The sequence below is a fragment of the Arvicanthis niloticus genome, chromosome 15 (assembly GCF_011762505.2).
Source record: "Arvicanthis niloticus isolate mArvNil1 chromosome 15, mArvNil1.pat.X, whole genome shotgun sequence".
NCBI classification, from domain to species: Eukaryota; Metazoa; Chordata; class Mammalia; order Rodentia; family Muridae; genus Arvicanthis; species Arvicanthis niloticus.
Window position 1 is genome coordinate 46,303,117 of NC_047672.1, and position 27,610 is coordinate 46,330,726.

Consider the following 27,610-nt stretch of genomic DNA (forward strand, 5'->3'; position numbering starts at 1 on the left):
CCCAAACTCTAGCCAACTGCAGTACTCAGGAGAGCAACCTGCACATTTCATGTGAAAGTTTCGAGTGAGCCCTGCAGGAATCCTAGTGTGGGAGACGTGACCCTACCACTCATCTCTCCTGTAGTAGCATGGATGAAGGAGATGTACCCACCTTCTCTTCTTTGTCGTTCACCTTCTATGCTAAACAGGAGAGGTAGCCCTCAGTGTGTTCAGGGAGAATTGGCCATCTCTCCCTCCAGCTGTAACACTCTGGCATCTTGCTTCGGTTTCAGAGTAGAACTGGCTTTGGTTACAGGGGCTTGCAGATGAGACAGCCTCGAGGGCATGAGAGTAGGAGGGCCAGCAGGCTGACCAATTCAAATATTTCTCAGGCCCAGATCCAGGGCTTTGAATTGGTCCATCTCAACATCTACCCCATAGATGAACTGCTGGACAACATAAAATGTCCAGTCCTCAGATCTAAAATTACAGAATTTCCAAACACATGGCAACAACAGGATATCTAAAGGGAGTCCCAGTGAGCTTCCAGTATTGATAGTGTAGCAGAAGCAAGAGGATACAAACCAGATGAAAGAGACACAGCAATGAACATTTGCAAGCAAAGAAATGTGGGTAAAAGGGTATACACTGTGACACACTATAGCTTCCAGTGTGAGAGTTCTTTTCTCTGTTTGTGGGGTGGTGGTGGCTTGCAATGTGGGGGTGGGTATGAGAGGAGGGGGATATGAATAGAATTAGGGTACAGAATGTGTAATTTTCAAAGAACCAATAACGTTAAAAAAAAATCAGAACCACACCTCAAATCATAACACTCAAAACAGATCAGCTAGAATTCATAGGATGCTAAGGTAAGGAGTTATTCGCATTCAATATGTGCCTTGCCATTCTTACTTGGTACGTTTTTCCCCCAAATGAAAACTGTGAATGGTAGTAAAGAAGCAGTCATAATCAGTGACGAAAGGTTAAGAGGCACATAGTTTGTAGTACACAGACTTGAATTTACAACCTAGCTCAAATGTCAGCTACATGACCTTAGGTAATGAAATTTAGCCTTTCTTAGCTTCAGCATCTTGTTGTGTGAAATGAAAAAGCATTAAAAAAAAAAAAAGCACACAGCCAGGTAAACACAGTGAGCTCTGAATATGTATTAGCAAACACAAATAAAAAAGTATGAACGCTTCGGGATCATCTTTCCATTAGAGGAAAAAAGTGAATTAAAAGCAAGTGCGGACCTGAGGAATGTGAGATCCATCATGTCCGCTCTGGATGCTTCAGTTCTCATTGTCACTAGCCCTACTCATCCATTTGGATATAGACAGCCGCAGTGCTCATTATCACTGAAGGACCTCGAAAGACCAGAATGATTCTGAGAGATCTTTTTGAGAGTAGTGTCTGAAGTATGAGTAAAAATAGGGCTGTATAAATTTGTCACATAGACACGCGGGTGGATCAACAGGATATGACTCCAGCATATTCACAAAATGTGGTCCACAATATTAAAGCTAACATTTAAGAATGTCATCATAATCAAAATAACTAGATTCCATGATTTAAAACTGTTAAGCAGTGCAGTTTCTCCAAGGACCGTTTTCTGAAGAGTTTATAGTTTAGATAAGACAAAAGAGATGAAACCAAAACCACATAGAGTAATCCTCACATCCTATTTATGATGCAGGAAAGAGAACTGCAGTTCTGTGACAGAATCACCTCAAGTTCTCACAGGCTCACTGTGACTATGGCGTGACTACGTATGATATGGAAAGTACACAGCATTGTTGTTTATAGTATACGAAAGGAAGAAGGTCAGATAGGGAAAAGGTCAAATATTGGAACTGTACTAGTTTACTAGAAATTACACATTTCTAAACCAAGACTAAGTTCCATTACCCAATAGCTGCTCTCAAGAAGGAAGCTAATTTACATTTAAAATAGCAATACAGTCTACTCTTTAAAAGCACAATGGTAAACACACCAATTTGACAATTACATTAATATGAGTATTTGCATAATCTGTCTTCTACACCTGTTCTTAATTTGAGGCAGCTGCAGGACGGATCACATCTCACTAATCTGAATGGCTATGTGGGTACTTCTGACAGTACTGCATTCATTTAATGTTTGAAGACATCACACTTTTTAAACGTTTACTGGCTTTTAAAAAGTGGTAAGAAACAGTGCAGAAGTCATGGCTACTGTTCATTTGGTTAATATGAACTGAGAATAAGCACAATACCGCAACACAGGACTGTTAATTATGTATTTTGCATCTTTAGTGATTTTCTTCTTTTCCTCCAAATAGGATCCATTTTATTTGTGTAAAAATTTTAAAGCACGATAAAAATGAATTTGAACGATTCTATTGGGACTGTAACTAGAGAATCTACAGCAAATACGTTATTAGGGAACAGAGAGAATAAAAAACCTTCAGAACATCAGGAAAAGCACCTGTAACATAGGCTATTGCGGAGGTTGGTGAATAATTTTTGTTGGAAAAGAGAGATTTCATTAAATTTTGACAAACACATTTCAAACTTTAGTAAGTACAAGTTTAATCATTTTAAGGATCCAGACTGTTTTCCTGTGTATTCAGACACATACTCTGAACTATCAAAAGAAAGTCAGTTTATCACTGCTGCGCATTCTCCTCATACATTTGCTTAAATCACTGAGCTGGACTCTAGTTTGTGGACTATAAGATGCCCGTGTAATCTGTCAACAGAACTGCCTCCCTTTAAGCTTCTGTCATGAATAGAATATGAGGGTAGAGCTTTCTAAGGAAGTTATTTATTTCCTGAAAAATGAATGAGAACATGCCTAGTAATGAGCTGGAGAAACAAAGCAAGTCTGTTTATGTTCTATTACCCTCTGAAGGGTGACTATTAAGCTGTTGGTTTCTTATGTTTTACTTTTATAAGAGCTCATGTAAGATTATAAGAAGTACTAAACAAATTAATAGATGCTGACAGCTTCAATGTACTCTCATGGTTGTTTAGAGACTGCCATCAGGGAAGGGGACACTGTTGAGGAGCGAGTTCCTACATATCCCTACAGGAAAGACTTGGGTACCCAAGTCAACACCATGTTTCCTTTCCTGTGACTTACAGATGTTGACTGAATTAACATCAGGCCTTAAATAAACAGCACAGAGGTTTGTTTGTTTTTCCTATTTTTTCCTTGTCACGGTAACTAAAATGTGGCTGCACACGGTGTAAGAAAAAACAGTGTTCAGTAAATCACGACATTTACAAGAGCCGACTTCTTGTTAGAGAAAATATTGCAATTTCTTACCAAGAATCAAGGATACTTACTCTAGGAGTATAAAAATAATTTTTATTACTATATAATTTAGGCAATAAAGCTAAGTTATAGTGATTGTGAGAAAAGCAATTTTCACAGTTCTGACCTCTATATAATTATATTTCTAAATATTCCTTATTTTATTTTTCTTCATTAAAATCCTTACCTATATAATTGAGCACACAGAGAAACACTCTAAACAGATAAGCTGGTGTGTCATGGGGCATGCAGAACATAATGGGCTGAAACTATATTCAGATGGGTGATGTTGTACCGTGAGCTATATGCTAACAACAAATTTGATTTAGCAACAGAGTGCTTTGGCCTGAAGAAATGAGACTGAGATAACTGAATTTAAGAGTTTGTGTTCTAAGTGGTAAAGAAAAGGCTAGGTCATTAGTACAGCTAAAACTTTTGACATTCAAAATGCTCAAAGTTTCTTTAGTACAGTAGAGACAGCATCTTACTTTGCTAAAAATAAAGCATATGGACAATAACTTTTTAGGATTAGATACTGAGTCAAATGTTCATGATTGACAGGAAAAAGAAATTTGTCATGCAGTAGTAAGCTCTGGAGTTCCGACCTGAACACAAGGCTTCTCTGCTATTACAGCACCTGTATTCTTGCCTTCACTGTTTGGTATGAGAGGAACAATGTCAAGTGACTGAAGCAAAATGATCAAGCTTCCCTATGGTCCTGCAGTAAGCTACAGCCTATAACGAGTTATGAAACACAAAATCCCATTCATTTGTAGACTGCCAAGGAGATGCCATTGACGACACACATGCATCCAAGCACTATCAGTGAAAAACTTGTTTAACAGGATGGTACCCTACTGGAATGTTGAATAGGAGGTGAAGTTGAGCTGAATTTCAAATTTCCATCCATCTCTCCTCTTTCTGGACATGTTATCACAACGTAGCTCAGCTTGCCAAGAACTGATTATGTAGCTTAGGTTGTCCCATTTTGAGTGTAGTGATGATACATATAATCTACTGCATAAAATTCAATTCTTTATAGACTTTTGCATGGCCCAAATTAGCAAACCCACAATTCTTTGGCATTTTTAAAAAACAGTTAATTTGCAAATTTCAAACAACTTATAGGGGCCACAGAGATGTCTCAGTAATAAGAGCACTTCCTGCTCTTCCACAGGTCTCAAGTTCATGCCGTATACAGATTATGTTTCTCACAAATGCTTGTAACTCCAGATACAGGGGCCTGATATTCACTTCTAGCTTCTCCTGGCATCTGAATATGGCATGTGTGTGTACATGCACATGCATGCTCATACATACACATACACACAAACACATAAAGAAAGCAATACATCTTAAATGAAAGAAAGCTTTTAAATACAAAACTTTTAAGAGTTGTGAGTATTCTTCCAAAAATAACATCAACTCTTAACCATTGTTAGGGTATTACCAAGTGTTCTGATTTATCTTACACTAAAACAGAGGAGTTAATATCTTCAATGTAAAGACATCATTAAAGTACATTTTCACTCTTTCTTCTCCTCTCTTCTATCTGGCTAAAGACATTTGGTGATTGATCCTTTTTGCCATGTCTTTCATAGGATTTGCTTTCCTCAAATTTGTTTGATCACTCCAATAATCGTAGACACTGGAATTCAGTCCAAAGGAATTTTAAAAAGCCATAGAGGAAGCAGCAGGAGACAGAACTTGGAAAACCTTATTCTGTTCAGTCTGTAAGTGACGGCTGACTCACTAAACACAGAAAAGAGGAACCCAATTTACTCCACAGAACACTTTTTAAAAGCCATAACTGTCAAGAAGATTTTTGAATACCTTAAACTCTAAGTTTTGTTTAAAATGGCTTAAAAGACTAGTTATTATCCTGAATTTTATCTAGCCAGAGTGTCAACTCCCTGAGGAGAACATCTTTGAATTCTCTTGGTACCTGGTGTCTTCCTAGCAAAGTGTCTTATACACAGGGACATTTAGTCACATTTTTTTTTTTTTTAAAAATAGGCTAATGGAAATGTAATTTGAATAAATGAAGATGTTGGAAATTGTTCAGTACAGTATTATGATGTTTGTTTTTGTCTGGTGTTTTTTTTAGAGCATGATAATCATTTTGATAATATCTATAGAGTAGATTTTCTAATTTATTGTATTTCTACATTACTCCTGAACCTTTATTTCATTAAATAAATATATTTTGGCAAAAGCAAATAAAAGATGTGAAGGTGTATGTGTGTGTGTATAAGAGAGAAAAAGAGTCTGTGACAGAGAAAGAGAGAGAGAGAGAGAGAAAGAGAGAGAGAGAGAGAGAGAGAGAGAGAGAGAGAGAGAGAGAGAGAGATTATCATTCTTGGTCCAGTACTGTTGGAACACATTGAATGGGGACAGTGGAATAGTAAATAACTCCACATGGATTCATTTAAGTCACTGTTTCATAGTTAATCACTTTAAATTCGTTACTGACTTGCAATTCACTTTAGAAAAAGTGCTATTTTAAAAATTTGTCCTAGTATGGCATGAATTAATGCATTTGACCCTGTGGGGATGGGAGGGTACATTACAGAATTGAGTAATCTTCCATGAATGCTCCATGAGAAACTGGAATATAGGACACCTTGCTTTCAACATGTCCTATTGTTCCCTAAGACAAAGAACATCATAATCAGAAAACATCCAAGTTTCTTGTGGTTATGCATATTTGTATATTTCAGTATTTCATGGATTGAGTTTGATGTTCTAGTATTTTAAAAAGATGTCACAAAATGATGCCTGAAAGGAAATTAAGGAATGGACTGATTATAGTTTGTGCATTTTACTGTGCAACTAGGAGGGAGTAGAAAGGTAGGACAAGAAAACAGGCAATAAAAAGAGAGAGGTACAGAAAGAAGGAGGGGGACAGTGGAGGAAAGAGTGGAGAGAAACATCTTTTTCAGAGGAAGTGAATGAAAAGACAGAGGGTTGACTTGATCAACACTTATGAAATGCATGCATGAACGATTTGATTTAGGATGTTTTCATAATTTGATACAGAGCCTGTCATACGCCTGCATTTCCAGAACATAACCCATGACTATAATGAAGAAGATAGACTAAGTGCATTTAATTTCAGTCTCAATATTTACCCAATAGCATGCAATAAATATTATGGAAAGTGGCGAACTCTTTGTCTTCCTGATGTCTTAGATGGAGGAGGACTCAGGACACAAATGCTTGCTCCATCATTTAGGCTCTCATATAATAGGGAATGGTTTTGTTACAGATATCCTCCTGAAAATGCTGTTAGGATAAAGGCTATGGAGTCATACAACTGAAACTAGATCATGGGAAGTTGGGAAATTTCCATAAGTGTTCTTGATTTTAGATTTCTAGAGGGAAATAGGGAGACTGTCAAGGAACTTGTGGTTGGTGTGGGAATGAAGTTACAGATAAGAGGCACAAAGCTTGGAAACCGAAACTTCATAGGACCCCAGGCATTCAAAGGAGGGCAGGGTCCAGGTCTGAATCTTTCTTTGTACATTCCACAAATTTCTCTTTTCCTCCTGTAATTTTTCATGATAAACATTGTCCTGAGCAAGAAGGAATACCCATGATATGTGTCTCTTATCATTTGGATAATTGGGGAAATTTTAAGACTTCCAGTTTTCTAGTGATATTTAATACAAACACTAAAAATTGAGAAGCTTTATTGCCCTTTCTTGTTCAAAGTTCAAGTCTCATGACTGTTTACACCAATTACCCTTGAAAGACACTAGCATCTCTGCTTGCAAATTTTGCTAAAGCTAGCTGAACCACCCAGTGTTTGTCTCATTTACACTCTATCAGGATACCTCACTGTCATGCACACATTCAGTAGGTACATCTAGAGGGAGGAGCCATTGTGTTATGACCACACATGGAGTATGTAATTCTTTTTAAATCGTAATTAAAATTATTAACACAAAATCCCATAAGACCCCCTGAATTTTATTTGCATCAGTACCTGTATGTTATTGTTGTTGAAATCTCAACCAAAACAATAAAATCCATTTTCACTAAATTATCTCACTTTATACATTTTTTTTTCTTCACATAGCTCAAAGGCCTGTTAAAAGAGTACTAGTTAGTTTGGTAAACAGTGCATAAATTGCTGGGTGTCTATCCCATAATCTATTTTTGCCTCACTAACTGTTCTTTTAAGAACGCCAACTAGGTTTATTGTGACAAAGTGACTCCATAAAGATAATCGGCAACATGGACTGCTATAGTGTTCACAGGGAGTGGTTCAGGCTGGTGGGTTCTGTGAAAGTTGTTTAGTGAAAGGGGCAGTCATCTATCTGGGTCTTGCTTATGCTTCACCATTTGTCATTGATCTTCCTAGTCCCTGTACCTGGCCTGTGGCATGATGATGGGCAGAGAGACACTCTTCTTGTGACCCTGAAGACAGAAGCTACATGGAACAGAGCACAGGGATGAAATCTCGGCCTCCTGACAGTCTCAAGAGCCTGTGCTAATCAGCTCTGGACTGAGCGAGCTCTGCACTGCCGTTTGTCAGCTTCACTGCAGACTGTATTCCTTGCTAGAGCAGATGATGTCTTCATAGCCAGTGCAGATACTTCTTCAGTTGAAATACTCAAAATTACTGATTAAAAAGTTAATAGGATTAAGCCATAAATTTTAGAATGACAGATCGCGTTGGGAGTAGATACAAGTTCCTAACATTGGAGAAATCTTGGTGTATTACTTGCCATTATGGACATCTCCAATGCCATTTTATTAAGCAGACTTCTTGTTTTTAATATCATATAGAAGTTTCCTCTTAGTCCTTTTTGAGGATGGAAACCAAGCTAGTACTCACAGATGAAGCAGGGTAGTGCACTAAAAAATAAGAACTAAACAAAAGATATAGGTGACATGAGACTCAAAAGCCATAATGATTTAGGAGAAAGAATCAATTGTCAAATGAGCATATTGAATGTAGTCAAGGAAACAAAACCTTAGCGGTGTTATTTTGACTAATGGAACAAATTGAAAAATCTGTTAGTAACCTGTGAGGAACTGGGTGGTGTGGCAACTTGCAAATTTTTATATAAACGGTTAGCTGATAAGTATACTTTGGTACTTGCTTCATTGGGTGAATGGGATAGCCCAAATTAATTCTGATAGAGAAAAGATGGTCTAGTTTAGCCACTTTAATTCAAGTACTCTAGATTTGTTTAGCATCCACCACACAGTGACTATCTGTTGGGTGAAACTATAAGTATGAACAAAATCCAGTCTCTGACCTCTGGGGATTTAGGATCTGGGAACAAGTTGAAAAGGAAGTCAAATTTCTATAATAAACCTTGGTATAATGTGTCATGGTAATTAGAATAGTTGCAATGATGAAAAATACATATCCTGGAAACAAACATGTGTGATCAATAACACTATAAGATCCCAAGGAGTAAGTGCTACAAAATTTCTGAAAGCCTTTGGGATCTAAGCAATGGTAATGAACTCCCAAACTGGTGGTGAATCAGGGAAGGAAGTAAAGAAGATGTTAATATTCATATAGTTCATGAGACTTTGCAAAGCACATAGCATGTAAAATATAAATATTTGCAAATACACAAATAGTATGCTTTAATAAATAATATTAAGCCATGTGTCATGTCAATGATGGTTCATTAAATGCCCTGTGTCTTGTGCTGAGAGATTAGAGTGGGGAATTTTCACGTCATCCTAGCAGAGGATATGACACTATCAGATTAGAAGGGATTAATGGTTAGAGCCTGTGGGATAAGATCAGGAAAAGCTGATAGAAACATGAGCATGAAAGGAAAAGATAAATAATTTGAGTCGGAAACATGTTAATTTGGGTTGAGATCCTTCAGTAGACAGTTGAAAAGATTCAATTGGTACCTAAGAGAAAAGAGGGACTTGAAAGGTTTATGTATGGGTACATGCCTACAGACACTATGTGTATTTATGCAAAACATACATCCAGGCACTGCAGGCATTGGAAAATGTACTGTGAACAACGCAGCACTGTGCCTAAAGAGCTTATAGTAGCTATGAATCAGCTGTATGCAAACAAGAATAAAAGAAAAAAGATGTGTGTGTGTATTATTATTTGGGTGAAGATAAGTTTATAGCCTAGTTACCAACCAATATTTAAAAATTGCAGGAGAAAGTTAGTTGCATAGAGACATGAATCAAAGTATGAAGAAGTCGAGGCACTTTGATGTCTTGGCTTATTTCATAAGTATGAAACAAAAAAAAGATAAGGATAGGGTACCTAGGCCATTAAAGCAGACCATATTTTTGAAGGAATGATTTTTTTTACTCAGTGTTTCTATTAGGATATTAACTGAAGCCACTGGGGTGATTTATTTATTTATTTATTTATTTCTCAGTAAAATAGGAAATATGTTCATCACTGATAATTTCATCTCAGATGTTGTACTAGTACAAATAAGATGCTGACAGTATTATCTTAAACAATTTTAAAAATAATATATTAGAAAGTGGCATCTCAAGAAGGCCAAGTGGTCTACTTTATTTTTAGCTTACAGTTAAAAAGGAAATATATAAAATAAGCAACATGAACACTGCTGTTGAATTAGGAGACCACCTTGGATATCAGAAGTGCAGCATATTTTTGTCTGGTTAGAAAGCAATCTGACGACTGGGTGGTAGCTCAGTCTGTGGAGTGTTTGCTAGCACAGGCAGAGCTCTGAGTTCAGTATCTAGTAACACAAAACCCAAGCATCGTGGCATAGGCCTGCAAGCCTAGCATCTGGGATGGAGATGAAGGAGATTCAGGATTCAAGATCATTGTTGGCTATATAGCAAGTTCAAAGCCAGTCTGGGCTCTGTGACAAAATGAAAAAAAAAAAAAACCCAAAGATATACAAAAGATGATATTTCTGACACAGTATATCAATGAGAATTCAAGTTCAACAATTTTTAGTACAGAGGAACATTTTCCCATTAGAGAGAAAAATGAAGTTCACGTTTCTGACACTCAGCATCAGACCGACTACTTCGAAATTTCCTGGAAACTTTCAGGCATCTTGATATTCAATACCCCTCCCACACCCATCTCCACTCCCACTGAGCGGGAACACATTTTCAAATAGCTTTTTTTTTTTTTTTTTTTTTAGTTTTTGAATCTATCATCATAAACATTCTCTAATGTTCTTTAGTAAGTTAACACAGCTATTGATGGTGAAAATTATGAACCCATGAATAAAGGGAAGCCGCTTAACGACGATTCACTTGGGAAATGACAATTCTGTGCAGATTCATTATGAATTAATGTTTTAGATGTTTACTCCACGATTGGTTGACACAAAGAAGAAAGAGTGTAGACAAAAATCTGTCATTTGTGGTTTTGTTTTAGTGTTTTTTGCAAATATAGTCTATCTAAGAATTCAATTTAATCTCTCTGATACAACAGATTTTGCTTGTGTCAGCACATCATAAGGCTCACTGTGTTCTTGGGTTTGTCACTTAGGAATGTGCAGTAGCACCAGGAGTAGAGGATGTCAAGGTGGCAGCTTTTACAGCAATGTAAGTGTTAGCATCCTAAGTGTAAAATTTTATATGGTGTGCAAAGGAATCCTGTGTTATTCAAATACTTAAACACTCACTAAACAGGTTCTATGTGGATTGCAATAGAACTATGTGAATAGACATGGCCAAATGACAAAACCTAAGAAATAAGTAAATAAAAATGAAACCCTCCATGCCATTAGTCACAGCTGAATGCGACTGCGGACTTTCAGTTGAATTCTGAATCTAAACAGAGACTTTCTATCTGAGAGAACTGAGTCCTCAAAGATGAATCCTAAAGCAAAACTAGTCAGTAACTGGTGGTTATGGGAACATAGGTGCCACTCATCTGTTGCCCTTCTGTGAGGTCTCTTTTTAAGCCACTGTCTTCCCCTGTATCCTTAAGACAAGCCAGAAAAATTACTAAGAACCCCCAGGTCATATATAAAAGCTAGTTGATACTTATACTTAAGAAGTAAGAAAGGTAATAAAGATTAAATCTATATAGTGTATCAACAAAGAAATTCAAGGGAACTTATTTGTTTGCATAGGATATTCTTGATTGATGATATGTTGTCAAGATCCAGTAGACAAGAGCCTTTAATTTTCTAGCTGTTGAAGATCCATATCATCTGCCTATGATTCTAGAGTTTCTGTGTCTCATTATGTAATTCCACCAGTTATGACATACCCAAGCATGCCTAGAGGCTGGATGGTCTTGTCTGCTGGTCTTTCACACAGATGACCTAAATCTTACAGTATTCCACATTTGCTACCTCTAATCCTGTTCTGTCTGTTCTACATGGACTCCTTGATTTGATGAACCCTATGATATTCACACAGTTTTGGATTTGTATGTGTATTTGAGACGAGCAATGTGGAAATTTTTATGGAATCCTGTAAATATGCTGTGTTATACTTTGCATAGAATCATGGTACTTTTGTTGAGACAGAGAACAGTATTTTGAAGTAACACGTTCACCAGAAAGTTCTGAAATAAAAATTTCTTGACTTTCTAAATTCCTGATGATCTCAGGATATATACCTTAAGAATGTCAAGGGTGTACTATAATTATTTCTCATAAGTGGCTTAATTCTTATCTAATAAAGAATGCTATCTTTTTAAAAGAAAATATATTAAATGCTTTGGGGGACAACACCTGAGAATCCTGTCATAATTTAACCTAAAACTCAAGCTACATTCTGATAGTGAGCTTATATGATTTTCACATTAAGGTAAAGAGATTTAATACTTTTGAAAAAACAATTTATTACCCATTTGTTTGAAATTGTAAATACCATGTTATCAAATCCAGCATTAAAACAGATATAATCACCACAGCAAAAGATGCACTCAGGTGAATTGGCCATTAATAAAGCTGTCCTGAGAAATTATAGCAGGTATGTTCATTTTTTTGGAGGGATTACTAAAGGGCTTAGCAAATGATCACACCATTCTAGTAATCTGTAAGTTTTATAAATTTTAGTAGGGACATATTTCTAGTATTATAAAACTATTAGGGTTTTAGTTTCTTTTAAGACAGAAAGAGAATCAAGTAGTGTTGCTTTTGTACTAAAACAACAATTTAAATTGTTAAGGAAACTCTTTTTAAAGTAAAAGAAAATAAAAATGAAACACTGGACACTGGGTTATAAGAATCAACCCAGTTTTATCATGTATGGATAAAATTATGACTAGAGTATCCTTAAGTTCAAGTTAATCATAAATTTCCTTTTTCCTAAAAGATCAAAGGAACAGAGAAGATTTTATGATGAATACATGGTAAAGGACGAAAGAATACAGCAGAGAAAACGAAGTAGCAGGCCGGTGTTTAGGAAATTCAACTGCAATGTGGAACTCAGGTTGATACATAAGAAAAGACTCCACAGAGGAAACTCAGCCTTAAATGGAAGTGAATTTCTAAATAATTTTGCTTTTTGTCTTTAATCATGTACTCAAACAGCACTCCATGCTGTATTTCAGTTGGTCTTTTACAACACCACCAAATATCTTAAGATAAAATTCAAAGCCTAAGTCTTAAATCCTATGGAGAGGTCCCATAACAATATTAGTGTTTTATTCTGTCCTTCCTTTCACTTTAGTTAAGGTAGAGAAGTCCAGGGAATATGTACTTAGAATCCTAACAGATTACGGAGTGATACAAGTGACTGAGTAGTTGAGTAAGGAGAAACCCTGACCTCTGAGAAAGTAATTTTCTTCCACATTTAATTTACACTACATTCATTTTCTTTTGTAGTAAATTGAAAAGTAGAAGTGCATTTTATTAATTCTCCATTTTCCTGGAACATTAGTTTGAAAGTATGATGTTCCCATTCATTATTGCCCTTATTAATTGTGTAATTGCCAAGAATTAACTGCAAAATCAATAAAAAATAGAGGATTAAAACACCAACATTTAATTTAACTCAACAGTGCTTAAACACAAAAGTTCTGCTTTTTGTAGACATACTTTGACACATTAGACAAGTCCTGTCTTTTAAAAATTGAACATTCCTTGATCTTCCTTAAAAATTCAAGTTCCACATTGATTTGCTCTAGCTTCCTCTGCTCTTTCCTTTCCTTGATTATATGCCCCCTCTCTCTGTTATATACTTCCCGGATACCCATAATGTAAACAAATTGCCTTTGCAGAATATCTCTGAGGTCATAATGCTCTGCCCAAGGAAATGGGGCTGAATTCTCTGAAACTGTGAACCAACCATAGCTTCCCATGCATTATTGATTTGTTTCTTTAGAATTTATTTTGCATTATTATTATTATTATTATTATTATTATTATTATTATTATTGCAGATAGTGTTTATATTATAGAAAAGATGTTGGATCTACTGGATCTGGAGTTGACAGTGGCTGTGAGATACCTGGAAAGATGCTGATAACCAAACATGGTTTCATTCTCAATCTTTCAGTATTCTCCAGTCCCACTTTTATAGATTCTGATAGGCATTTAGCATAGTCACAGTAAGTAAGTAAAGCAAGCCTTTTAACCTAGTCTTGTTCTTTTGTCATGGCATTCAGTGCTATTCAGATATTACTATCTATTTCTTCGGTTAACTAGGTCTCGTAATTTTATCTTTCTACATTTTTTGATGATATTTATTAAAATTTGATCCATCAAAAATGCCCTTCCTTTATCTAGCTATTGAGTTCCCTTTTTAAAAAGCCAACTTTGTGTGTGTGTGTGTGTGCGCGCATGCATGTGCAGTGCTAGGTATTGAACCTAAAACTTGCATGTTCCAAGCAAACTCAACCATAGACCTATAACAATCCAACCTTCATTTTCTTTATACCCAGGAAGGAAAGTTTTTGTAAATCCTTGCTTGATCAAGCAGCCTGAAGCATCAATTTCCCTTTTCAAATACTTATAGATTCCTCTTTTCAAATTTTTGTACCACTCTGGCCTAAAAGCTAGTTTTTTGGATGTGAGTCTTAATATAATATTAATTACATCATATGTCCCTGAGGCCTGGCAACTAGATAATCATTCAACCCATACTGAAGGAATAAAGGGTTCCTTCTCTCTGCCCAACTTCAATCTCACAGATGACAATCACCTCTGCAGGAATGGTTTTATCCCATAGTTATTTAAATCTTTTATGAAATAGACTAGAGTAGAAAAATCATGGTTCTGATGCTGGTTACTTTCCCTCTTGCTGTGATAAAGAATTCTGACAAAAACAGATTTAGGAAGAAGTATGTGTTTCGATTCACAGTTCAAGGTCCTAGCCCATCATGGTAGAGTAAGCATGGCGACAGGTGGTTGAGGACAATGGTCACATTGCTCGGAATATGGGAAGCTGAGAACATGAATACTAGTGCTTATAGACCTTTTTCTTTTATTTGCAATCTAGTTATATGCCCAGAAATGATACCACCAATTTTAGGGTTGATTTTCCCACAATCATTACAATTCCTCACAAGCAGGTGCAGAGGCTACCTTAATCCAAATAATTCCTCAAAGCTATTATTCCTAGTGTCCTGTCTGCTAGATTATACATCCTCTCTCTCAAGTTGACAGTGAACAGTAAACATGACTGTCAACAATTCTTGTTAGCTAGACTGCCCTTCTTGTTACAGGACAGTCCAGTAGGAGAGAAATACATTAAGTACAGTTATATTCCATGAGTGTGAAGTATTCAAACCAGGGTAATCTGTAACACAGGACATTTCTTAGTAATCTTAAAAAAAAAATCCTTAGGAAAATATTCACAGAAGTTTTTTTTTTTCTAACCGTGAATAATTTTTTAGCTCATTATAATAATTGGAATTACTGAAAAATTATGGCTGAATGGCAAAAAAATTTACTTAGCAAATATGTCCCAGATGTGGATTAGATAGCATGGTTCTAGAGTCTATTGTAATGGCAACGGATTATCGAGTAGTACCTAAGGGCTTATGCTACAAATGGTGTGTAGTATTCTTCTCATTGCATACAGTTTTGCAGATTTTCGTTTCCACTTGTGCGATGAGTTAACGGGATCCAAATGATCAAGTGACCAAACTTCTGCAGATGCATGACAGATCAAGATAGAAAACCACTCTTCTTCATCCACACTGTGAGTTGACCTTGGTGAGTGTGTTTCCGCACAAATGCACTTAGATGTGATAGGCTAGATATCCCAGGTATGTTTCCATAAGAGGTCAGTTTCAAGCCTCTGGCCACCAGTGGAAACATCATGCTAGTTAAATGGCAGTTTTAATTTAGATAGGCCTCTTCATGCTACCTTTAAGAAATGTTTTGTACTAGAGTTGAAATCAAGATAACAGAAGACACTCTCTATAGAGTGTGTAAATAAAACCTCGTTATTTCGTGATTAAGATGTAATGTATCTGGCTATGGCATGCTGTGCAGAGAAAAAGGTGTAGCAAAGAAAATTTATTTAAGTTTATTTTCATGTTATCTTTTTATCACAGTATATTGCTCTACTGAAATGTATATGAAAATTTTTACATAATACTGTTTATGTAGAAAAATATGCCAAATTCTTACAACTAGAACCAATGTTTAAAATGTGCAATTTCCTGTTTTATTAATAATACATGGGTAGAATTCTGTCATTTTTTAAAAAAGCATAATTAGCCATGCCTAGTTCTGATCCAAATGGAAGTTAGTATTTGTCCCAGAGTATATTATTAATTTTAATTATAAAATTTTTACTGTAGTCTTGAAACTTGATACAAAGCATGTATTACTGAGTAATTGATTACAGGATGCCATTTTTTGCTGCTGATGTTAATTTTTACCATTTTTTGATTAGATGAATAAGAACAAGGGGTAAATGCCGTTAAATTGCACTAGGATATAATTCTTGTGTGGTGATCATACAATTTATAGGGTTTTTTTTGTTGGTTTTTTTTTTTTTTTGCCAGTCATAGGTCCTTGGATGTTGTTCAATGTTTTACTGAAACAATAATTTGCCAACACATGAGATTTAGGTATTTGATTTCGAAGTATCTTTTTTGGCTATGTCCTGTTAGTAAGCAGATGTTTGATGCTTGAAGAGAGCAGGTTAAATAACTTAAGAGCTTAAGATGCCCATCAATTTCTTCAGTATAAATGAAAAAAATCATTAATCGTGACAGTTTAGGTTTATCGAATTTTCTTCCTGTCTTTATTATAAGGATGTCAAGAGAATTATTCAAATTTATATAATAAAATTATGGCAGAGTCAGAATAAGATGCTACTTTTCCTTCCAACTATTTTATTCTTGCTATTTTTAAAACAATAATAACAATTAATAATTTATTCACCTACCAAACACAAATATTTTATACGCTGTATGAACCTGCAGTGAAGGGATGATTACAGTGCTGTATAGTACTATTCATCAGAGATAGCAAATCAATTTACCTTAAATTTGTGTCTCTGCACTGCACAGGTGTTGAAAAACCACAAGTTTGTGTATCATGGATATATAGATATAGATATAGATATAGATATAGATATAGATATAGATATAGATATTGATACTGTGTTTTATTAAAAAATTAAAATACCAGATTTTTGAAATGTGCATGTGCATACATGCATGGTATGTCTCTGTGTGTTTGTATTTACTTCTCTTATCACAGAAATCAGTTTCATGAAAAAGAATGCATTAGATACTTTGGTTGGCTATGTTTCCTCAGTATGGATCACTGTAAGTATGACACATGTAGACAATGCTCTCAGCACAAACAAATTAAACACATATAAGTAAGAGGTGATCTTCTGCTGTTTAACCACAATGTTTTCTGGGACATAGTCACAATAGAAAGCAAAATCATGTGGTGTGATGTTTAGGTGAGTGTCAGCTGCCCTGTGCATCCCAGGTTTTAAGTTATTTTGTCAGTATCTTAATAAGTGGTATACTTACTGTCTAGACCTATCTAATTGGTCTTCCACATAATGAATGAAATTTGCAAACATATTTTAAATACAGATGTTCAGATAGATACTTGTAAGGGAAACTGAGGCCATGAATAACACTTGTCAGGTGTCATAGACTTTACACAGTAACGGGAACATATAAATGCTGGCTGACACAAACTAATATGCTGTGTTTCAAATCTTGCCCCACTTTTTAAGACTTACAGATTTGGTTGTATGTTGAACAAGCAATTGTGTAATGTGCTTGTGACTTGTGTCATCAAAGAATTATTATCAGATATGTATTTTTTTGCATACTTCATGAAGCTTCTGTTTGAACATCAAACTTGTAAATAAAGAACTAGATAAAGCATCTCCTCTGGTCCTCTAAGGCATTACATCAGACATGGCAGGAAGCAGTTACATATGAGCATCAAACATGCTCCTTGCAAGGGTGGCTGAACAGTTTCAATTCACCTTCAGAAATTTAAAATGTATTACATACCTACTAAATAAAAAAAAGTTTTGCTAAACTAGACTATGAAGGAGCCCTATAAAGACACTTTGAAATATTAATTTCATATCACACAGTTAAAACTTCTAGCCAATATATTCCAGTTTTAAAAAACAAATAAAATTCACGTTAATAATATTTGCAGAGACCAGGATAAGCATTGATTAATATCTGTGTTTAAAAATAGATGTAGAAGCTAGTGTGGAATATAGCTAGGTTTTGATTAGACTTATAGTACAATCGTTTTATGTCTACGCCTTCTATCCTTATCAAGTACCTTCGAATATTAAAATTTCAGTTTCACATTGTATTAATTACAGTGCATATTTTGGGGGTAAAGTAAGACTTCATGATTTCTAATTTGTCATTCATAAAAAAATGACTTCTTATTCCTGTGACATTTAGCATGATCCCACTAAGCTCTGTGTCATACTAAAGCACTATGGTCTTATCATCTATACAATGAAGCAGTGGTCAGACTAATATACTCACAAAATATAAAATACAGGTGGCAAAGGAGAGTCTCCAGTATGTTTAGCATTGCTAAAGAATATTTACAATGCTTTTTAAAATCAATCTTTCATGCTCAACTAAGGAATTTGAGGATTTCTGCTCAAATTGATTTATGTAACAGTTGACACATGGAACACATTCTAAATTCAGAACCTCTAATATTACATTGTCCATATGAATAATTTAAACAAAAATTATACTCATTTTACTTAATCAAAATATCAAATATTGACTTGTAGTTTAACAATAGAATAAAGGGGGGAAAAATAAAAAAAAATCTAAGCCATTAGTTCCATAGACACCCTGATCCACGGCAAAAAAGAAGCAACCACTGTCTGATCTTCGAAGAGGAAGAGGCAACTGCAAATCCTCTATGTTGTAAAGAAATATAAAATATAAATTAGGTATTATTATTGTCTGACTTTCAAAACAATAACTTTGTTCAATCCTTGACTTATGTGGCCAACATCAAAATCAGTTTTTCCATGCAAAAAAAAAAAAAAAAAAAAAAAAAAACGGCAAAAAACCATCCTGAAGCCATACTAAAGGTCCTTGCTTCACTGGCTGTGTATGGAATTGCCCTGTTCTGTTAAGATCAGTAGGGTCTCACAGAGTCAGATAACTATGCTAGCATCACACTTGCTGCTGTAACCAGGACAGAGAAATTGCTGTTGATGAGGAGGAGTCCTCCCCAGGATCCCTCATTAATCAAAACAAAATCCTATGGAATTAGTTTAAAGAGGAAGTGCTGAAAAGAGTACTACATTCTAGAAGCTGTTACTTTCACAGTCTTTGCAGAGATGTGACCCTTGAGTTCTGTGGACTTCCCCTTACTCTGATCTTTCTCCTTCTTCAACAAAGAAAATGTGTTTCCATCTCAACTCTGTCTACGGATTTATTTATTTATTTATTTTGGTAGCAAGAGATTTTTTTTTATATGAATCAGTAGCGCATAATTTTCTTCAATAGCAGTTAAGCTTCAGAATACTATTATGTGAGACTTAGACCTTAAATTCTGTGAATACACATAAAGCTGAAAACAGACAAGCTATGATTTGTCTAAAAAATGCTACAGAAAATAACTACTGAACTAACAATAAAGCTTGCCTTATTAGACACACACTTATATAAAAACAAATGATTCAGGAGAAAGTTTTGCTTATTTTTTAAAAGCTCAGAGAAACATTGTGAGAATCTATCCGACTCTACACTCTACCTATTAGACAACTTGAGAAAATACTTTCAAACATTTCCCTCCAATGAAATGTTCTATACATCTTGGTTAAAAAGACTATACATAAAAATTGTGGTTATATTTCTGTAACACCCACTTTCTTCTGCATGTATACATCCACCATTTCACAGGACACATACAGTAAGTAAGGACAACAAACTCCAGAGTGGGTTCTTATAACTGTAGCAACAGTAAAAGGTCCTTGGCAAACTCCCAGAATTTTTTTCAATCAGGAAGGATTTCTGCATTTATTTCTTGGATACGACTGGAGAGGGTTGCCTAAGATGGCATTGTTTTCTTCCATACCATTTCACCATGACTTTGTTTTAATATTCACATTATGACTCATTAAAGAACAAAATCCCATTAAAGTCCAGGAAGGAATTCACACAAAATATGTTATGCCTCTATGTAACATTCCTACATAACATCTTGCAAAGAATGAACTTGGAAACTTTTATAAATCTATGCTAACAGTATTGGCAAAGTCCTCTTTGCAAAGATCCCATGAATTTTCCTTCAGAACTAATAGGACCAATATGTGCAAATGCACAAATTACTAGTCTAAACATAACATGTTTAGAACATCTGTCATCATTGTTACGAGCATCATTAAAAACAGATCTCAAGGACAGACATGCTTTACTAACCTGCAGTGGCCTCTGTTTATCACTGTTCTTAGGAGATTTCAATCCACTTGTCTGCTGCTGTAACAGAAGTTGTCTTGCTGCCTGGAGAGCCTAAAAGTAAAAAGGAGAGGATAGCTAAATACTTTTTAAAATGTGAAATGGCTTTTCAGACGTTCTTTACTTAATATAAGTGAGGACCTTCAACTTTTTTTTACATGTTTATTCTTTTCCTCCCTTGAAAGGTAATAAAAACCCACAAAACACATGTATACACATTTATTCAAAATCGTACAGTTGCATGTAGTCCTGAAGGACGTCAATCTAATTTGTTGGAAGTGCTTCAAAATGAGAAAATCATAAACTGCACCAGCAAACTCATTTCCACAGAACTAGTCTCTGAGTTTTCCTAAAAAGCCCACTCCCTTTCATATTATCATTCAATTTGCATTTTCATATTACAATTTTGAAGCAAAAGCAGTAGACTTCAAGTGTTACCGGAAGCTGTAATTAAATTTGACAAATCAACATCAGATTATCTTGAAAGTGAATTAATAAGAATTTTCATTAAGATTAAAAACACTTTTTCTTTGTACTTACAATTCGAGGGGGAAGAAAACCCCTCTCCTTTGACAAAATAAAGTGCAGTTTTTATGCCAAATAAAATTGAGTAGGTTTCATTTGCATTCTTAGCTAAATCAGAGAACAAAGAGATTACCACTCAGCCAATCAGGTTTGTTTCTGTGTATGACAGAGTACCAACCAAAACAGAAGATGTTTTCATTTATTTTTGTGTTTTCTTACGCACTCAGAAAAAACAAAACCTAACATAAGAAAGTAACGTAAGCATTTCTTTTCCTACAGAAGGAACAGAGAGGTAAATAGACTGCATGAACAAACTAGTGACAGGAACCAAACTACAACATACATTATTTAAAAAGTTAGCAGTATTAAGCTAATATTTTTTAAAAAGTTTTTGAGAGCTCCTATTTATAAATTAATTTTTCTGGCAACTGAGTTCCATCAACAGTAGTAATGGAAAATTTTGAAACTAAGTCATTGTCTGACACTGTTAGACACTGTTTTAGAATAGAAGATAATGCTTTTTTTCATTGTCTGAAAACACGGTTAGATCAATATTCTCCTATAATAATTAAGATTCTCAGCTGATAAAAAAAAGTACAATTTTGATTGGAATCAATGATCTGGCTTTTGAGTGAGTTTCTAGTATCCATGACAACAGTTGCTTTGACAAGATGTGCATACGGCTTTACACTGCCAGCTGGTGTGAACAATGTTTGAACTACTGCATTGAGATGCTGAGCAAACAGAAAAAGTTGCCACGTCTTAACCCTCAGGGAAGGCAGTCATCCCCTGATCAATTATGAAAAGACAGAGAAAGGGCTGCTACAGTCTGGCTCCAAGCAAGTTTTCTGAGAAGGCAGCCAGACACAGAGGCCAAGGTAAACAAGCTGAATGCACCAGCACCCTCTCCCAACAACTCACATTTGTCTTCCCATCTCAGGATCTAGCACCTCTGTCAAGCGCTGCTTTTGCATTGTGAAGCACGCTTGCCTGTGGTGATGATTCTTCCTTTTGTGCATGTGTGTTAAAATGAAAACTTTTCGGATAATTACGAGTCAAACTAAGAATGGCTAAGGATGCACATGCCAGTGAATTTAGGCAATTTATGATGTGGTTCAATGTGAGGGTAAAGCAAAAATTAATTCCATGACTATGTTATTATCATAAAACTCACTGGAAAACTCCACTCGATATTTTAAAGACTTTACATTCCCCCTTTCAATTGTGACCTATAAAATTAACCATGAGTGTCAACTTTCAAATTGATATTACTACAGTCCAGCTTGGGCTCTACTTATGCAAATCTTAAGAAAAAATAATAAAACACTTTCGTCATATTATCCCCTTTAAGATTTCACTCTCATAAATATATACATATGTGTGTGAACATCTCTCTTTGTGTGTGTGTATGCATGTTTGTGTGGAATGTTGTTGTACTTGAACTATTCTAACAAACACTGTTTAGAATCTTGGAGCAAGAATGATGTGCACTAAAAAGAATTTTAGAAATAGGAAAATATGAAGCACTCATTTTGACAAATGGGCAAACAATAAGGTCTAGAGTTGTCATTTGCGTTAAGGCCACACACTATTTATGAATGCTTTATTCAAGGTCACCCTCCTTCTGAAACACTATGCATTCCAGTGTCCCATAGTGTTTCTATTATGTCAAAGAAATCAATCTTTAATGAACAATGAACAAAATTGTGGGGAAAGAAACCACAAGATATCATAATAAATCACTTTCACTTGCAAAGATGGCAACTCCATATTTTTTCAGAACTTAGAAAAAAGACATAATCATTTTATACTTGAATATACAAGTTAATATCACAGAATGAACATTATTCACGAATAATGTTCCAGTTCTTACATATGCCACTGAAATCTGATAGATCTCCATACCTTTATAATATGCTGATCACCTGGTCAGTCATTACTAACACAAGTTCAAATTTCTAGAGCCAGATAAAATCTTCGACTATGTCAAGACTTGGTTTCTCATTTAGGGGACAAGTAACCAAAAGAACAATTTCCCAGTCACAGAATTAAAGTCTCAAGACTACAGGAGAGCTCAGATAGTCATTTATCTGGTCCCCAAGCTTAGGGCTTGCTCACTTTGTCCATGTTTCTGCTTTTTCTGAATGGTGGTCCTTTATCGCAATACCCAAAATTAACCAGTATATTTTATCAATAGTGGCTACATAAAAATACTAGAAAGCTCTGTATTAGAACCTCTGCTCATGAAAGTATGACTAGACAAATGAATACACATTCTCTCCTGGTCAGGGAGTAGTAATAACAGCTCACAAGGCAGCCGGTTAAAATGTGCCTCTTTAGCTCCTTATATTTCATATACATTGAGAGTAGCTTAAAAAGACTTGAGGGTCATCACTCAGTTCAAGTGGTTGTGAAAAGTAAGACACTTGCCTAGTCCAACATTCTTTCCTGGAGTAGGATCAATTGCTGAGATAAACATAAAACTTGGGACAAGAAACCAAACAAACAAACCAAAGCAAACCAACCAACCAAAGTATCCCAAGTATTCAAGTACGCCTTAACCACCCACCCCAAGTAGAAATCCCTGGCAGTTTGCATTCTAGCCGCACACATCATATGACATTGTTATATTCCCAATATTCTAGGTAGTGCTTTAGGACTGAATTTCAATAAACAATTTCTCAGAGACACCCACTTCACCCTTGTGATTTATTATTGCCACTGTTCAAAAGATGAAAGGTTATGAAGTAAAACACTTTCATCAGCATAAGGTACTGTGTTGAATTGCACAAATTATTAATTTGGAAATCGCTTTCTGGTTTTATATTGATGAGTAGAAAAGGTAAATGCCTGTTATCCTCATGAAGTTTAAGAACCATCTAGCTCCTCCATATGCCTTTCTCCTACAGAATTAATTTAGAACAGAAACCCAAGGGCTGTTTACAAAATTTCTTTAATAAAGACTGAGCCTTCTTTGAATGAGTAAGAAAGATTGAGAAGGCAGCCAGACAGGGTTTGAGTTCCAAAAACACGTTAGATTGAATTAAGGGTGTGCCTTCCTTAGGCGTTATCTAATATCACTAAAGTGAGAGAGACTTAAGATAGGATATGCTCAAAATGGAATAATAGTAAATATTTTTAGAAAAGAATAAAAACATTTATTAGAAGATTCAAGTTACACTTTTGGTAGTAGCAAAGGTGTAAGAAAGCACGTTTTCTAGAACCGAGTGCATTTTGTTCTCTAAAATATTTATAGAAAATATCAACTCTAACTAGTGCACTTTTGAAAAAGGAGCAAAGTTCAGGCATGTCACTTGTCTCACATGGTAATGCCCTCATGATGTGATGACTCTCAAGAAACCATGATTCTGCTGAATAGGTCACTGTGAAAATGAATTTAAGTTGAAAAACTTTGGGAATTGCTAGACAAATCTGTCAAGATCTTATATATAATTTTTTTTTTAAGGAACACTGAAAATATTCACCAGAAATAAAATCACTTGAGCATAGTTTAGAGATAACCAGAAAACCAAAATATTGAGTATTCTAGGTTTTTAAGTAACATATTTTTTCTAAGTAAATATATATGTACATTTAAGGGAAAATAGACATCATTCATATTCCTCCCCATAAAAATAGGAATGCTTAACCTATCAGCCTGTTGCATTTGAGACATTAAAATGAAAAATGACATCTATGCCCATTAATATCTTCGATGTATAAACAGCACAGCGTGACACATTCTTGAGAGCTGAAGGCTACAAAATCTCTCTGAAACATAAATAACAAAGCACTCAGAAGCATATTTGATGTTGATATTCATCTCTGAGAAAAACACTGCTGCCTAGGCTTCTTATGAAAATAGAAACAGTCCAAATGGATCTTCTGTAATTGGTTTCAGATAGCGAGGTCACAAGAAATATGATACAAGAACTGACTATGTGGAGCCAGAGAAACAAGACTGTTTACACAGGCACTCCACCGTATACTGACAAGGGATGTAGGCTTTGCAGATACACAGCACCCCAAAAGGGTTTTCACTCACCAAAATTCTGTCTTTTAGTTTTTAAAACATTGTGCATTTAACATATTACTCTGAATACAGAATATAAAATAAGTCTCCAAACAGAATTAAATTTTCTAGCTATTTCCCCAAGTGTAGTTGATTAAAAGTATATTTAGATTATTTATCAAAGAGTATAAATCTCTATTCTGTTTTGCCTGTCTTCCTGTTATGTTCATACTAAAGAGACTATACAGATAATTGTGATCTGAAGTCTCATAGCGTTATTTAATAGAAGAAGATTAATCATCTAATTGTCATAACCTATTTTCAAACAGCAATCTATCAGAGTGAAATTATGCATCTGTCGCTATTGACCCCTCATTTGATCATGCATGATACATAATTAGACGAAGTTTGTTGAGAAAAAAGTGATAATTATTAAAAATATTTTTGAAATAATTATTTTCTACAGTACATTTGTATAAAGTCAGAGCATAAATGCATGAATATATTGGATTTATATTGTGCATCACAGTGAGGCCAAATAGGGAAGCTAGAATCACTTATTTTTTCTTAGACAAAGTAGGAATGAGTAATGACTTGTCAAGCTTCCTGTTTACCAATCAGATGCCAGGCTTAGAAGGTCCACTGGGGAGACAAATCAAGGCATTGCCTCTGCCTTGGGTCAACAAGTCATCTTCAGAAATAACAATGAAGTCTTCATGAGTCACGTCCAAATGCAGTATTCAATATAGTAGAGTATAGCTTTAAAATCTCCACACATTTATGAAATAAGAATTAATGGTTGAGGTCAGTTTGGTTCTTTTCGATCTGGAATCATGTACTCAATTTGATGGGATAGACGCTTCTCCTGTGAGTTGGCACTCACTAGTCTGCCAGAAATAGTACCAAGTGGCAGGCTATACCATCTCTTTTCTTTACTCCTGTGTTGTCAATGGTAATGAATCATTTATGGGTCATTCAGTGGAACACTCATATTAACCACAATACTACAAACTATGAATCACTCACATACAAAGGAATCCTGCCAAGTGGAAAATTCTCAAATGTGAAATGAAATAATTAATTAGCACAGGTTTTACTAAAGTTAAAATTGTACTACAGCCTTTTAGGCATAGTACATACCCCAGAAATGAGTGTTAGATTTGTGTTTTCTTGTTATTATTTTCACAGGGACAAAATATCTTAGTTTTTTTCTTTTTCATGAGTGCTTTGAATTTACTTGTTTTTTGTTTTCAATAGACTTTAGGGTCATTTTTCATTGTGAAGGTAACATTATATTTTACAACTTAAAGTAAAATAATTGTGTGGGTGTTTTGTGTGCAGGCATGTCTGTGTACTGCATCCATGCTTGGTCATGCATAGTCCAGTAGAGTGTGACAGTTCCCCTGAGTCTGTAGTTACAGGTGGATATGAGCCACCTTACAAGTCCTGAAAGTAACACTAGCAGCTCTTAACCACTGAACCATCTCTCCACTCCCAGGATTAGGTTTTTGTTTGGATGTTGATTGAAGACTAATTGCCTACTATTATACATTACCTGAAATTCATGCTACTAAGTTATAGGATTATCTGAAACTGAGCTATTATTTGAATATTCTTTTCGGAATTATTTTCTTGTCAATTTAAAGGATAATTCTAGATGTAGTACTTAAAAATATTAGAAGCATAAAGGGAATAATTTTATTTACTATTAAAGTTTCTATAATTATCACCAGCCATATGGCTAAGCCCTGAAAACTTGTAGAGACAGATGTCATGGGACACTGCTTCTGCCTTCAAATACATTATTGTTTTGAAAAAGAATATCTAGTTGAATGTTAAAAGGTCATAAACAAGAAGGGGAATCTGAGGGCAGGAAGACGGGAGTGGGTGAGTGGGTGGGGGAACACACTCATAGAAGCAGGGTGAGGGGGATGAGATAAGGGGTTACTAGGGGTTGGGAAACCGGGAAAGCTGATATCATTTGATATGTAAATAAGGAATATATTCAATTAAAAAATAAAAGTCACAGAGATAGTGCAAAAGTAATACTAGTATGATGATTACAGATTTGGCTATGAGGGGAAGGACTAGAAGTTAACAACGACTCCAAACTGTAAAGTTTGTGGCAGATGAGGAGAACATAAACTAGATAGGAAAAGACTGAAGAAAGAAATGGGCTGAGGGGAGGAGATGCTGAGGTTTACAAGTTAGTAGTGACCAGAAAAAACGATTGGCAATATTAGGAGAAAAACAGATAGTTAACATTGCTGGTAAGGAAAATGAAGACAGAGGACTACCCAGGCCCCAAAGTGAAGGGACATATTGAAAGGAGCTGAAAAAGAGAGACAGTGAACTGTGAGGAGGCTGTGGTGACAGAGGTTAAATGGGACAAATGGAGAGCCTAGTAAGAGCCTAACACGTCTACAGGCAATAGATTTTTGACAAACATGCTTCAAACATGCAAATAATAACAGTGACTTGATTAAAAATTGAGCAAGCAATAAAGATGTTTATTTCTCAAAATAAGGTATATAATTGGACAATAAGCCTATAAAGTGGTAAATACCATTTATCATGTGGAAAAATCAAAGCAAGTCATCATGAGGTATCACGTCCAGCATAAAAAGTAGTCTCAAAGGTAAAAGATAGCAATTGTTGGCAAAGAGATTGAGAAAAGTTATCCTGGGTATACTCTTGACATAATGTAAGTTAGTAAGTCATTACGGAAAATAGTCTGAAGGCTACGTAAAATTTAAAAATTTAGAACTAATATATGATCCATTAATCCCTCTACTGGTTTTCATAAGGAAATAAATTTAGTTTGATGAAGATACCTCTGAAGCAGGATATTGATTGCAGCAGTATTCATATTAGCCATAAAATGAAAATAATAGAAATGACCATGAATTAATGAAGAAACAAAGTAAATGTTGTTCACATAAAAAAAAAAAAAC

The 27,610-nt window shown here is 35.2% G+C and overlaps 1 protein-coding gene across 8 annotated transcripts in view; it reads right to left on the reverse strand.

Moving 5' to 3' along the window:
• Positions 1-27,610, reverse strand: part of Foxp2 (forkhead box P2) — a 511,758-nt gene that overhangs the window by 127,929 nt on the left and 356,219 nt on the right. For all 8 annotated transcript variants that reach the window (XM_076913685.1, XM_034519090.2, XM_076913682.1 and 5 more), the window contains one exon: positions 20,084-20,173. In XM_076913685.1, coding sequence (XP_076769800.1) covers positions 20,084-20,173 — 90 coding nt within the window. The remainder of the gene's footprint in view (positions 1-20,083; positions 20,174-27,610) is intronic.